Raw genomic sequence first — 14587 nt, 5'->3', positions numbered from 1 at the left:
GGCAACAAACCAATGGTTGTGCGGGGAGTGCATGTATTTACGTGCGCTCAGTCGGTTCGGTTCTGACACCATGTTGACAAGGTAATAAAGTTCAAGGCGAATACGGAAGGAGTGGAAGACTTCATTGTAGGAATCCCTAAACCGCAACTTGCAGTTAATGTAGTTGCTACAGGTGAGATTATTATGGACGTGGCCCTCCTTGATCGTAAGACGGTTAAAAGCATCCCTCATAGCTGTCGCATGGCATTTGCTAGGGCCTTAACTTTTGCTTTGTGTAAGGTGGCGTCAATGTCGGAGTTAGTTGAGGCATGGGTTAAATTTTTGATATTACCGCGTTGCACACTACAGGTTTTCAAGTCTTCTAGCCAACAAGAACGTAGGTCTGGGAATAGGAAGTCCGAGCAATGCATCTCTATTCAGCGTGCCTTGGCAACTTAGGGGGGATGGAAGTGGGTGTGTGAACTAATCTCGTCGCTTTTTAACCAACCAATAGATATGAGCCCGCCACCCGATGAGGCCTCCTTTAGACCACACTTGACAAACACTTGGAATGCCTTCAGGCTCCACCGAGTTTTTTTTCTTAATGAAACCGGGATGTTAAAATAAGAATTTTGGTTTTTTTACTTTATTTATTTTTGTGTTTTTTTTTATTTTATGAGTTTTTTTATTTTTTGGTTTTTTGTGGTCTAAAATGGTTCTCATGGTTCTCAATTTCAAAAAAGTTCTCTTATGATCTTTTATATATATATATATATATATATATATATTGATGTGAGATATTGTGATGATGTGGCATCCGTCATGTAGTCTATTGGGAAAGACTTGGTCCAAGGACTTTGCCTCACATCGCTAACTGATTTTTTCTTCTTCATTTGATGAGCGAGGGGTAAAAAAAATATCCAAAAAATATCCGTTGTACATGCTCTTAGATTGCGAGTGAATACTACACTAGTTATGTTCTTCGAAATAGTAGTATCTACATGTAATATTGTTCTCCAAATATAAACACCTAATGCAACCTTATTCAATACAATCAATATACAATACATTTATGTGGTTTATCTATATTAATAATTAATCTTTTTAGAAGAAGCAATAAAAGCAAAACATAATGGATCATATAACCCAGAATAGCAATTGAAATTAGATAATTTTAAGTTAAACCGAAGATCTCCAGAATTTCTTTCTATAAAACATAAACAGGATATCAACCATTAGTTTTTACTTGTTCAGTTGTTCTATATTACCTTGAGTGCATACTTGTCCTCCGTCAGTATTTTCATGTCAAGTGCTAGACCTTCCATTGTTTTTGAACCCTGAATGAAGAAACACTAACCGGACCCCGGACAGATTACTGGTAACCTGGGGGTTGGATAGCTGTTTCCCACGAGGGGTTAGACCCTTGGAAGATGGTTCTTCTGATAACCTGCAAAACAGACACCGTGAGCTCGTCACTGAGAAGGGGGGGGGGGGTTCCTCCTTGTGACCACCCTCCGGCGTGAGAATCAGACTAGATTGCTCTTTAAATATAAAAGTATATTAAGAGATTGCTAGAGCAGATATCAGGTATAATATGATGATAATGTGATAAGATATGATAAGATGATCATACCATTTGGGGTATTTATAGCCGAAGGTAGGTTTCCAAGGAGGTATGGCCGGCTGCAACAGTGTTCCTGTTCATCAACAGTAGCCTACGCACGTGCCCTGCTGGTAGTTGGTGGGTAGGCAGTGGCTGATAGTGACCAGGCCTGCTGTGTACTATTCCCTTTCCACCAACTGCCGGCTACGCACGTGGTATGACAGTAGTTGGTGAGTAGGCAGCGGCTAATAGTGATACAGTACAGGAGCATGCTGCTCGCCATACTGTATCAGTGAGCTGTCGTATCTCTGATCAGATCTTTCGCCCATACCTCGTCAGGTACAGTAAAAGATCCTTCAGTATACGGACTGGCTTATTTGGGCGGGAGTATTCCCCCTCCCGCCTCTGTGCGGGATTGTTCCCGGCTTGGCTCATTCCTTCAGGTGACACTGAATGATCGAGAGCTAAGTGCCTTGTGCGTGTAGCCATGCTGCGCGGGTGGCCTTCCCTAATGGCTTGTATCCGAGGCTGCGGGGACAGGCGGAGTCCTTCACCATTGGGAGGCATTTCCTGCGGGACCAGCTTGCGTACTGCGCGTAAGGACGTCACGTCTCTGAGCATGGTTGGTCCTGCGGATCCAGTTGGTCTCTGCGCAGACGTCCCTGTTTAAGGTGAGTCTTGCGGGTCCAACTGGGCTCTGCTGGGACCTACCTCTTCACTGAATAAAATAGAATCAATATATATAACTTCAAATGAAGCAGGATAATTTGAAAGGGGAAGAAAGCTTCGACATGGAAATTATATATATATATATATATATATATATATATATATATATTTATATATATATAAAAGATCTTACTTTCTTGTTCCTCAGCAAATCATAAGATTCCTTATTGCACCAAACTCTACTACGTTTTGCAGGATCTTTGGGTGATTCTTGACGGACTATTGTTCTCCCCATTTCTTGAAGTAATGGATGCATCAACAGTTTTTTGTTTGGTGAAACAGAAAGAAGACATCTTTTAGTTAATGTAATGATACTAGACATTGCCGAATAATCATGCTCCAATATCTTTACCACATAATCCATATCCATGCCAATCAAGAAGCAAGCAATATGCAAAAATATCTCTCTATCATTGTCATATGGTAACATGTTGTAGCTCCTTACAAGTACACGTTGAATTCCAAGATGGATATCTTTTCCCAACAAATTTAGTGCACTTTTCCAAGACAGGATGCTATTATTTTTTTGTAAAGAGGAACCTAACACTTCAAGAGCCAATGGATTTCCATCACAATACTTTACTACCTTTTTTGCAAGCTCCTCATAACCTTCCATCACAATTTTGGATCTAAAGGCATGAAGACTTAATAGCTCTAATGATTCTTCATCATCTAGCAATTTCATGTTGTACTCTTGACACCTCCAAGATGTGGGTTTAAACCATTTGAGTGTATTACTTTCCCTGGTTGTTATTATAATCCTGCTTTGTTTATTTATATCTCCGTTTCCCAGGAAAGCATATAACTGGCTTTGTTCAACAATGTCATTAAGTATAATAAGTGCCTTTTCCTTTTCTAAGGCCTCTTCAATCTCAAATGTACCTTGACAAACACTTGGAACTTTTCTCTTCTTGCCACAAAATATATCTCCAAAAAGTTTTTCTTGTAGCTGAAGCAAATCATGAGGTTCTTTACATCTGCTACTAATGTCTTCGATGATACTTATATTATCAAAATTTTGCCAATTTGTATAGACAATGTATTGGGCTAGCGTTGTCTTGCCACTTCCTCCCATACCACAAATTACTAAAAAAATTCTATCAGGCTGCTTTAGCCAGGAATTGATCTCTTTAACTCGGGCATCCATTCCTGTTAGATTGGGTGGAAGATGAACTTGTTTGCGATCAAGCTTATTGTAAATGGTATCTACAATTTTCTTCAAAAATACTGTCTCACGCCTGTAGCAACAAGGAATATGAGCAAATCAACCAACCAACGATTAATAATTTTTATTATGATCAATCTAATCTAACTATCTATATAATTGCCTATCATGAAATCCTATGTGTCGCTCTCATGTTGTTCCCCTCATTCTCTAGAGCCATCAGATTGTTTGATTTCTAAATGGAGGTTTCTCATGCATTTGACATGAATTCACGGCTATGGGTCTTACCAAACCCGGTTAGCCTTTAAATGGGTTATAACATCTCATATATTTATGAAACTCTTTCATAATCAAACAATAATTTTTGCAGGTCATTGGTCTCACCAAATCCGGATAACTCCTAAACGAGTTATAACATCTCAATTATTTGTGAAATAACTCCTTAATCATCAAAGAATAATTTACACGGGTTATGGGTCTTACCAAACCCTAATAGCCCTCAACTGGGTTATAAGAACTCATTTATTGGTAAACACTATCATTAAACCCTAATTTAATTTATCTCCTTTACATGTTCTCTGTTGCTGGTCTATCATCTTCATCGTTGGTTAACTTCCGATACTACCCACCATTGTCAACTATATTAACATCCCCTTTTTCATTAGACAAATATTTGTGTTCATGTTTGTTCATTTAAAAAAATCAACATGCTCTTGTCCGTTTATGTTTGTTCATTAAAGATAAAAAAAACCTATACATCTCAATTGAAAAAATTCAAACGCTAAAAAATAATAACAAACTAATATATATGTATTAAATTAAAACTAAACTACGTTAAAAAATAAAATAAATTATCATAAAATAACAAAACGATTAAAACAAAAACTTGAATAAACCCCCGTAACACGGGAGGATCAAACTAGTTTCATATATACCCTTACAAACATTAGAAATAATATATGTACCGATCAAAAATAAAAATATCATATATGCCCAATTTCAATAAACTGACCATTTTACCCCATCCATTATATTATTTTAATAAAAACTATTTTACATCTCCTTCATGTTGCTCACTCCATCCAACCAGGCAACCACCATCGATCTTCATCTCCTTTATGCCTCACCATAACACCATGTATGAACACATTTGAATCTATTCGCCTCTTAAAAAAATCCCATCTTGATCCAAACCCACCTTAGGTGTTGTTTGTTTATCTAAAAAAGATAGTCGCAACCTCTTTTGTCTGCGCCGCGCAGTATAGACATTGCTATCTGCAGACTTTTGTTTTCTCGAATACGTTTCGTTAAAAAACGTCTGCGCAAGCTATTCTTGGTGCAGACTTGGCCCATACACTTATAAAATCTTCTAAGCTTTGCAGAGGGTTAAAACACTACACCCTACCAACACACAATGTCCACCACCACCCACCGTTCACCACCCACCGCCGCCGTCCACCACCACCATTCACCACCCACCCACCGTCCACCACTGCAGACATTTTACCTCTTAAATAATAAATAACACCTTAGTGTCTGATTTATAACATCAGGCATGAAAGATTCGCCCCAAATCTGGTCAAATCTACGCCGTGCGAACACAATTTTGGTAGAAAGACGGAGGGTAGACAATGATTTGTAACCATAAATCAAAGATTAAGCAAGTCTTAATGAAAATGAAAGCATCAGAAGGGGAAGGGCAGGCAATGATTTGTAACCATAAATCATTTTTTTTTGCTAAATTAGGCACTACTGCAAATTACAATCACTTAGTCTGTCTCTTAACATAATTGCTTCTCATTTGAATTGACTCGAATCAATTAGAGATTATGGAGATTAAATTTTGGTATGGCTTGATCCAATTGGAAAAGAAAAGATTTTAATTGAAACCAAGGATAAAATGGTAATTTAAGAATTTATTTTTAATCAGTTGGGCATATATGATATTTTAATTATTTTGTAAGGGTATACATTATATATTTTATTTTGTAAGGGTATATATATGATATTTTCAGTTTTTACAAGGGTATATACGAAATTGCTCCTTTTTATTAAATAGCAATTGCATGGACATAAATATCCCTGCCTAGTAGTAGTAGGCTCGAGGTTCTCCAATGGAGACTCAAGTTCGAATCACACTTGTGTCACTTTGGGTGGATATTGGCAATGAAGAGTTTGAGCTAGGCCTCTAGGTCTTGTGCAAAAGTTATCAGTTTGAACCCCGAGTCCACCCGGGTTTTCATCCATGTGTTACGCCAAAGATTTTTACTCTTGTGGTGGCATAACGACTGTCAAGTGTTAGTCGGCGGTATGGTTTTCGAGGAATGCCCAAGCCAAACTCTAAAAACCGGCATGGACATAAATTGCATGGACATACATTGTTTCTAATCATAGCTACACTTACATTTTTAGACATATATTTAACCAAACAAAGTAAATACTACTCCCTCCGTCCCATTATAAGTGTCAACATTTCCTTTTTTTATATGTCCCATTACAAGTGTCCACTTTCAAAATTTATTAGTCAATTTCCAAGTTTACCCTTAACACACATACAACTAACATTAATAAACAATATTGATGGACCCACATTTCAAGGGCATTATTGTCATTTGGTAAGAAAAAAATAATCATTCAATCCACCTTAAACTGTGTTTTTCAAACCTAGACACTTATAATGGGACGGAGGGAGTAATAGATTTACCAATCTTATGTAAATCGATCTTGTCAAACGTATTATTCTTCACTTCTTTGTTTCATCCTCTTATCTTAAATCAACACATTATTTAGTTAACTTCATTACAATCATACACGACATGTATACTAGAATTATCCAAGTACGGTTTCGTCTATTCTAAAGACAATTAGAGTATTATCTCTAATTGTCTTAAGAATAGACGAAACCGTCTTATAACTCGAAATAGGCCCGTCACCTAACTCATTAACTCGGTCTCGGAAATTTACCTACATGCTAACAAAAATAAAAATACTTATAGTTCCAAAAAAGATAATAAAAAAAATAAACAAAAGATCTTGAATTCATTTATCAACAAATTTACCAAGTCACACATCAACTTCGTGGTATTTCATTAAGGATTGATTGTATGCAGTAAAAAAGAAACATACCCAGAGAGTACCAGACCGGCCAGATCGGCAACCTCTGTAAGAGCTGCTTTCCACAGTTTCACATTATGAGCTGTCCACCTTCCAGACGATTTGACTTTGATCATGAAGTCAAATCATATGGACCACAGCTTACAATGTTGACGAAGAAACTAATTAAAGTTGACTTAATTGTAGTTTTTACCCATGTGATGAATTTCAAAACGCATGATTCAACCCCGGGTAGATTTTTTGGTGATATGGCCCATGCGATGATCATTTTTTCTTTTTTTTTTACAATTGAAACCAGCCATCAGTCCCAAAATTAGTTTAACATGTAAAAAGACATTAATACCCTTACAATTTACAACCCTGTGGGCTGCTAACATATGCAACTTGGTCCATGTTTCGGTTTAACTTTTTCCCTCCATATCTAACAACTAATATTTAACTTTCCTCGTTTGGCCCGTTGATTCTCAAAGTTGCTTATTACACTCAAATTAACATAACAAAACTAATTTGAATTATGTATATGCATGGTTAAATGATTAACCAATTGAAACACAATTGTAACGACCTTCAAAAATATTCCCAAAATAACCTCAAACACATGCAACGAGAACAAGTATAGAGAAAATAAATTTTTCTTATTTTTATTACCATTGTGCTACGCGTTGAGTAATAATTACACTTATCTCAATACTTGAAGGTTAATGGTTATCCGGAAATTTTGGCGGCTACACTGCAGGTTATATAATTAAGGTTTATTTGATTATAATAATCTTTATTGAATGGTATTGACCAATAATAATTCTTATTTAATTTATCGCTACCGGCGGTCCCAAGTTTAATAAAGTTGGCCCCCAAATGCTCTCCCGTTAAAAATGACTTAACGATGTTATACTTTTTCCGAATTTCAAACTAATGTTTTAGGGTTTTTATCGGAAAAAGGATACGAGCCGATTGATATAAAACTTAGTTCGAAACGGTATAACGACGAAATAATGCTTCAAACCGAGGGTTGGAACTTACAATTAACAAAAATCAAGCCGTTTGGATCACTGTTTCGAGCTAAGTTTTACATCAATCGATTTGTATCTCCTTCCGATCAAAAGCCCTAAAACATTAGTTTGAAATTCGTAAAAAAAGAATAACGACGTTAAGTCTTTTTTAACGAGGGATATTGGTGGCCAATTTTTTAAATTTGGGACCGCTAGTGGCGATAAAATGAATAGGGATTATTATCGGCCAATACCATTCAATATGGATTATTAAAATCCAATAAACTATTTATTTAACCCATCGAGCTACGCGAAGTGGAGGTTAAGTAATCGTGACACGTTGCATGCCACGTGGCATAGCTAGGGTTGACTCGGTAAGGCTATAATGCCATTACGCTACGTGATGTCCTTCTCAGGTTGTCGCGATACGCGCCGACTCAAAAGTCAGCTAAAAAAGGAGGTGATCAAGGAATGTTTCGATTTTCAATTCTCATGTCACTTTCACTCTCGTTCTCTCTTTAGAACATTGGGATAATACTACTAATCGCCGCAACGATACCTTATCCGATCAATCGAGACTTTGATACACAAATCCAAATCTATGCCTGAACAAGGTGAGACTTTTTTACCATCGTGTAAAGTTTTCAATCTCATGATTATAATTAAAGCTTTCGGTTTATATACTAATACATAGTATCTTGTAATATATTAGGTGCTTAATACCAGGAATCTCGTAAATTGTAAACTTGCAATATGAGACATTCGAGTTTTTGTACATCTCACATTAAAGTTAGATAACCAGTCTTCCAACACTGTCATTGAGATTTTCAAACCTATATAACTCATGATAGAGTATAATAGTTCAAATGCTTTCAAAATATTTTCAAACAATTTTAATTACATTAAAGTGATTAAGTTTTTGTAGATTTATGGGATGGTCACTATTGGTATACGAGGTTTTGTACATATACAATACTTATATATATCGTTTCTTATTGGACAAAGAGTTAGTCGATAAGTAATATGACCACAATCACATATACGAACGAGTGACAAATACCTTTCAGTAATTTGTAAACATACAAATGTAAAACATCTTAATGTTATACTGTAAATGTGTCATTTTCAAATGAATGTTCTCACCACTATTTCCTGATGATAAAATGTTTTTAAACATGTTCCAGGTGACTTGTTGTGAAAGAAATAGAGATAGTGTTCAACTTGAATAAGTGGCTTGTTGTTAAAATAAAGTTTTTTATTTTTTATTTTTTTTAAGGTTTATCCATATAAAACTTTTTGATTGTCTAAATGTGGGTTTATCCCTAGTTTATGAAATAAGAATCACGGTATTTTAAATTATGATATTTTTTTTCTAACTACGGCCTGATTAATTTTTTTCCGCTGCCAAATATTTTAATAAACACCGGTACCACTGCTCGCGTTTGCAGCTCCCGCCCGGAGTAAGGGGTCGAGGCTGTGACAGGAAGTGGTATCATGGCTACCGGTTTAAGAAATATATGTATTTTGATAATGCCTACAAGTGGTATCAGAGCTTTCGGCTCAACTTTGTGGTTTTCGGATCATACTTTTCGGGTCTTGATCTTAGTTTTTGATAGATTTGAGGTTGTTTTTGGTGTTACTCACTACTTTTGGAGTGCTTTACATCCAAGAAATACCCGGAAATCTTTAAATCTAAGTTTTTGGTTTTCGTCTCCGGGTTCATATCTAGTTTAAAAACTCATATCAAGGCCAATCTATAGATTGTTAGGCTAAAGTCCTTTAGACTTTATTGATATTTGGGTTGTTATCTTTCAATAAAAAAATTCGAATCGAACGTTGACTTTTTTGTTCGAACGTTGACTTTGACTTTATATTCGAACATTGACTTGACTTTTTCTATTCGAGTGTTGACTTTTTATTCAATAGTTGACTTTTACTTTGACGTTTTCTATTCGAACGTTGAGTTTCTATTTGAACGTTGACTTTGACTTTTTCTATTCGAACGTTGACTTTGTTATATGATGTGATAATGCATGCTTAGGATAGTCCATCTGACAACAGCTTTGTTGACCTTTTCACTAAAGCCATCGATCAACTTTGATTCAAACAACCTATCTATCTTTTTGTATATAAAATTGTAAATATTTTTCAAATATGTCACAATTTTAGAAGGAGATAATGAGTCAAGCTTAACTCACCAAAAAGATTATCATTTTCTTTTAAGTCATTTGGCTTACCAAAAATATTTTATATTTTATTATTTAGTTATATTTCGTTAAGAAAATCAGAAAAATATTCAAAAATATATTCTCTCGTTTAAAGGGATCTCCTGCTAATTAGAGGGAGTCGGATAATTAAAGCTCTAAAATCTTGAGAAATTGATCCGACCTTTGGAAAATGATAAGAAAGTATCATTAACGATCCTAGCACATGAAAAGAGTAGACCAAAACCAACAAGATCATTGCTTGATGTGTAGATAGACTTAACAAATGAGTAAGTGTCATAGTGATATAAACTTAAATACATATGCTAGTGGTTACATTCTTATAAAGCGGTTTCCGAGTCCAAACTAAGTTATATCGATGAAGGCAAAAATGCTATTAGTCGATCATACACGAGCCTGTTAGTGATTGACCACCTTAAAAACTATTCTTGCTTTAAATACAAATATTGAAAATCAAAATGTTAAAGCAGAAAACTGCAAAGTGCTTAAAAGATTCAAATTAAACAACACAAATGTTGATAAATTGTCAGAAAAAAAGGGGCATATTAGAACCAAGTAACATGGGACAAACACGTAAGTCCTAAACACTTTATATGAAGTCATATAAGTCCATGGTTCAACCTTTAACATTGTTTGAAAGAAAATTTGAAAAAGTTTAAATAAGCTCAAATGTTTTGATCAATCATTAGGGGTCGGAGTCAATTCGGGGTGATACTGATAAACACAAATTATGCCGGAGGTATGATGGAGTTTGTAATATGTCGGATTAACATGGGACCACATAAGTATTGTGCCTAATTCATACCTTAACATATCACATTGACATCAAAATACTTGTTAAGTTTAAAGTGGACAAAATATATCTACAATCGACTTTGGGTTCTTGGCATAATAATATCCAAATAGAAGTGTGATCTAGGACGTTATCGATCAATGAGATTCCATGTTGTGATCTTTCTCGCTAAAATACTAAAGTAATTAGAAAATCTTGTAAATGTTATGGTTATATAATATTAATTTCATCTTTACTCCTATCTTTTTCATTTTTCTTGTTTTATTTTATGTTTCAACTTCAAAATACTGTATATATTTTCGTAATTTTAAAACATATGAAAATGCCCAAAAGATTTTACATTTTTATGTGTACATACATATTTTATTATATCTTTGGTTTATTCAAAATCATGTGTTTTGTTGTCAAGGTCATTCATGCAAAGTTCGTTGGAAACCTGGGACTTAAACAAATCATTTACAAGTTGAAGGGGCATGCTTTGAAAAAGAAAATTCTTATTTGACCCTCGATAGGGTCTGCGAACAAATCTTATTCGCTTTATGTTTTGTGCAGCTATACATGGACAGGTAGATCAAGATCAAGTGTCTTGGGCTGCAGAGACCGAAGTTGAAGTTGCTGAAGCGCTTACAAGAATACGAGAACCTGACAGTTGACGGTTGAACCTAAAAGGGAGTTGATCGTGTTTAAAGATCAGTCAAAAGACAAACGAAGCACATAAGTCGGCCAAAGAAAGTCAACAAAAGAAAATTAGATGTCGAGCCTCCCGCATCTGATGTTTCTAAAATTTGTTGTTGTCGATCCTTCCCTGAAAATAAGTTTGAAGTTCAAGTCTTCAAGATCGGAAATTAAGGAATTGTCCAAGATCCAATCTCGTTCAAGCTCTTGGATCAGGACAAGTACTAGATTTCAAGAAATAAAGACGAATCAATGAACTTGATGAAGGTTCCTGGACATACTCAATCCTGGAGGGAGATTGTAGGGAAATATTCTATATTAGTATTAGGATTGTGCATGTCTTTATATTTGCTTTTAGTGTATGTTTATTTTGTAAGATGAAATGTAAAAGTTGGAGAAATGTGGACCATATAAAAGGCCACTTTACCCATTTCTCCAATCAACTCTTCATAATTCAAAAACCCACTTGGAAATAAAGAGAATCCTCTCTCTACCAAACACCCACTTTTCCCACTTTCTATCGTTTCTTTCTTACAAACTAAGATCCGAGATCCGAGTAAAGTTGTTAGATCCATCCAAAAAGGACCTACACTTATCTTAAATAAAGAGTTAGGAAATTAACTAATTATCTTATTATTTATACGAATATATAAGATTCTAACCATAAATATAAATATATGACTTTTCTTTTGTAGTTCATTGTTTTATTATCTTTAACAGTATGAGTGAGGTGAGTTGTTAGAAGCTGAAGAGGTAGGTCCCAGCAGAGCCCAGTTGGACCCGCAAGACTCACATTGAAAAGGGACGTCTGCGCAAAGACCAACTGGATCCGCATGACCCACCATGCTTAGAGAGATGAAGACCTTACGCGCAGTACGCCGGCTGTTCCCGCAGGAAAAGCCTCCCAATGGTGAAGTAGCCCGCCTGTTCCCGCAGCTGCGGATACAAGCCATCAGGGAAGGCTACCCGCACTAATAGCAAGGCTACACGCACAAGGCACTAACTCTCAATAATTCAGCAATGTCACCTGAAGAAGGAATGAGCAAGCCGGGAATACTCCCGCACAAAGCTGGGAATACTCCCGCACAAAGCCGGGAATACTCCCGCCCAAATGAGCCAGTCCGTACGTTACTGGAGGATCTTTTGTACTGTACCTGCCAAGGTATGGACAAAAGATCTGACCAAAGCAGCGACAGCTCACTGACAACAGTACGACGAGCAACACGCTCTAGTACTTAAAGTCACTATCAGCCGCTGCCTACTCACCAACCCTCATCGTGGCACGTGCGTAGCCTGCAGTTGGTGGAAAAGGAACAGTACACAGCCGGCCATGTCACTATCAGCCGCTGCCTACCCACCAACCACTAGCATGGCACATGCGTAGCCTGCAGTTGGTGGAAAAGGAACAGTGCACAGCCGGCCATGTCACTATCAGCCGCTGCCTACCCACCAACCACTAGCATGGCACGTGCGTAGCCCACACTTGGTAGAACAGGAATATTATACAGCCGGCTGTACCTGCTTGGAAACCTACCTTCGGCTATAAATACTCCAACACCTTGGAACGGTATCATTATCATATATCTCATCTTATATCTTCATATATTATCTGATATCTGCTCTAGCTATTTCTCTTAATATACACTTATATTCAAGAGCAATCTAGTCTGATTCTCACGTCGGAGGGTGGTCACAAGGAGGTACCCCCCCTTCTCAGTGACGAGCTCACGGTGTCTGTTTTGCAGGTCATCAGAAGAATAACCATCTTGCCGGACCTAACCCTCGTGGGAAACATCTACTTAACCCCCAGATTATCCGTAATCTGCCCGGGGTCACTTAGTGTTTCTTCATTGGCGCCATCCGTGCATAAAAGCTAGAACTAATTCTCAGTTTTTTCAAAACTTCTGGAAAGATGGTTAACGTTACTCCGGTCCCGAGGCCAGTGAGTAACCAAGAAACCCTGGTAACCACAACCCCAGCTACTGGGGGGAACACCGGCGAGTACACATATTTTACGAACACTACCCCGGTTACCCAAGCCGGGGCAAGTGCAGTAAATTTTACGAACACTACCCCGGTTACCCAAGCCGGGGCAAGTGCAATAAACATTCATCCCCTGGGATTCATTGATACCCAGGTGGAAAGACAACAGACGAGGCTCCCCCGCCAAACACTTGAACAAGTTAAAGCGTGGGCGGAAAAACGTCAAAGGGAATTCCAAGCTGAGTTGGATGAACGCTTACGTTCACTCCAACAGGCTGACGAATTCGGAAGCACTCGACAACAGCTCAACATGAGCAGTGAGTGCGAGTACTCGGACGATGATCGGGAGGAATCCGACACCGACGCAAACCCTCGCCATAGGGCGAAAGGGAAGCGTAAGGAAACGGACTTCCAACCAAGAAGAAATTTCGGAGAAACCTTCAAACCAAGGAACGCGAGGGGAAACCCACGTGACTTCTCCAAAACCTTTAGACCAACTGCTGCAAATGCGGGAACGTCCAAGTTTGCAAGGGACATTGCGGAAGCAATCGCCCCGAAAAGTGCCAAACAGATGTCCAACATCGGCACATACGATGGTATTTCTGACCCAGACGATCATTTGAACAGATTCATAGCGGGGGCAACCGTCAGCAATTGGACGGAACCCACGTGGTGTTACATGTTCCAAATGACGCTTGTAGGGGCAGCCAGAGCGTGGTTTGATCATCTACCGGTCCACCACATCTACGATTGGGCAGACTTCCAACAGAAGTTCAGCCAACACTTCAGCCAACAAAGAAAGTATACCGAAGAGCAATGGACAATCCTCAACTGCATCCGAGAAGAAGATGAGTCTTTACTAGACTTCATCACGCGCTTCAATTCAAAGAAGCTAAGTCTGGGCACTGTTAGCGAAGATCTTGTTCGCGCTGCTTTCATCCAGGGCGCGAAAGACCCAGAGCTCATCCGCACCTTAACGGGTAAAGATGGCATGCCATCCACATGGGATGCCATCATGACAGCAGCTAAACGCTTCGCGGAAACGGAAAAGCAATTGGGTAGAGATCTTCCTCAGAGCACAAACCTCTACACCCAGAAAACAAGAGAAAACAACGTCCTTACCGCCCGACTAAACAAAAAGAGGAAGCTAGGTATTTGGCAGTCAAGGGTAAACTTTGACACCTCATCCGGCTCGCACCCTCGGTTAGGCGGAAAGGATAACATGCAGTCGTCGAACCGGAACTCCAGATGGACGCCACTCACCAAAAGCGTCACCGAGATATTCGCCACCGAGAGGCTCCCATGGCCAGAGGCTCCAATTATCCGACAGCG

At 38.0% G+C, this 14587-nt stretch overlaps 1 protein-coding gene across 1 annotated transcript; it reads right to left on the bottom strand.

The window, feature by feature from the left end:
* Positions 1–1227: 1227 nt before the first annotated feature.
* LOC143553324 (disease resistance protein RUN1-like) lies at positions 1228–3535 on the bottom strand. Its single transcript, XM_077043345.1, has 2 exons — positions 2445–3535; positions 1228–1316 (listed from the first exon to the last, which is right to left on the bottom strand). The coding sequence occupies exons 1-2, from the start codon at positions 3456–3458 to the stop codon at positions 1239–1241; spliced, it is 1092 nt and encodes a 363-aa protein (XP_076899460.1). The 5' UTR covers positions 3459–3535; the 3' UTR covers positions 1228–1238.
* Positions 3536–14587: the final 11052 nt, after the last annotated feature.

The sequence above is a fragment of the Bidens hawaiensis genome, unplaced genomic scaffold (assembly GCF_021521415.1).
Source record: "Bidens hawaiensis isolate Kalapana, Puna unplaced genomic scaffold, B.hawaiensis_p1.1 tig00017166_1, whole genome shotgun sequence".
In the NCBI taxonomy this organism is placed as follows: Eukaryota; Viridiplantae; Streptophyta; class Magnoliopsida; order Asterales; family Asteraceae; genus Bidens; species Bidens hawaiensis.
This window is presented reverse-complemented; position numbering and strand designations above follow the sequence as displayed.

Coding starts and splice junctions, on each gene's coding strand:
- LOC143553324 (XM_077043345.1), bottom strand. CDS start 3,458: ATGGATGCCCGAGTTAAAGAGATCAATTCCTGGCTAAAGCAGCCTGAT. Junction 1,317..2,444: donor ATTTGCTGAGGAACAAGAAA/GTAAGATCTTTT, acceptor TTCTTCATTCAG/GGTTCAAAAACAATGGAAGG.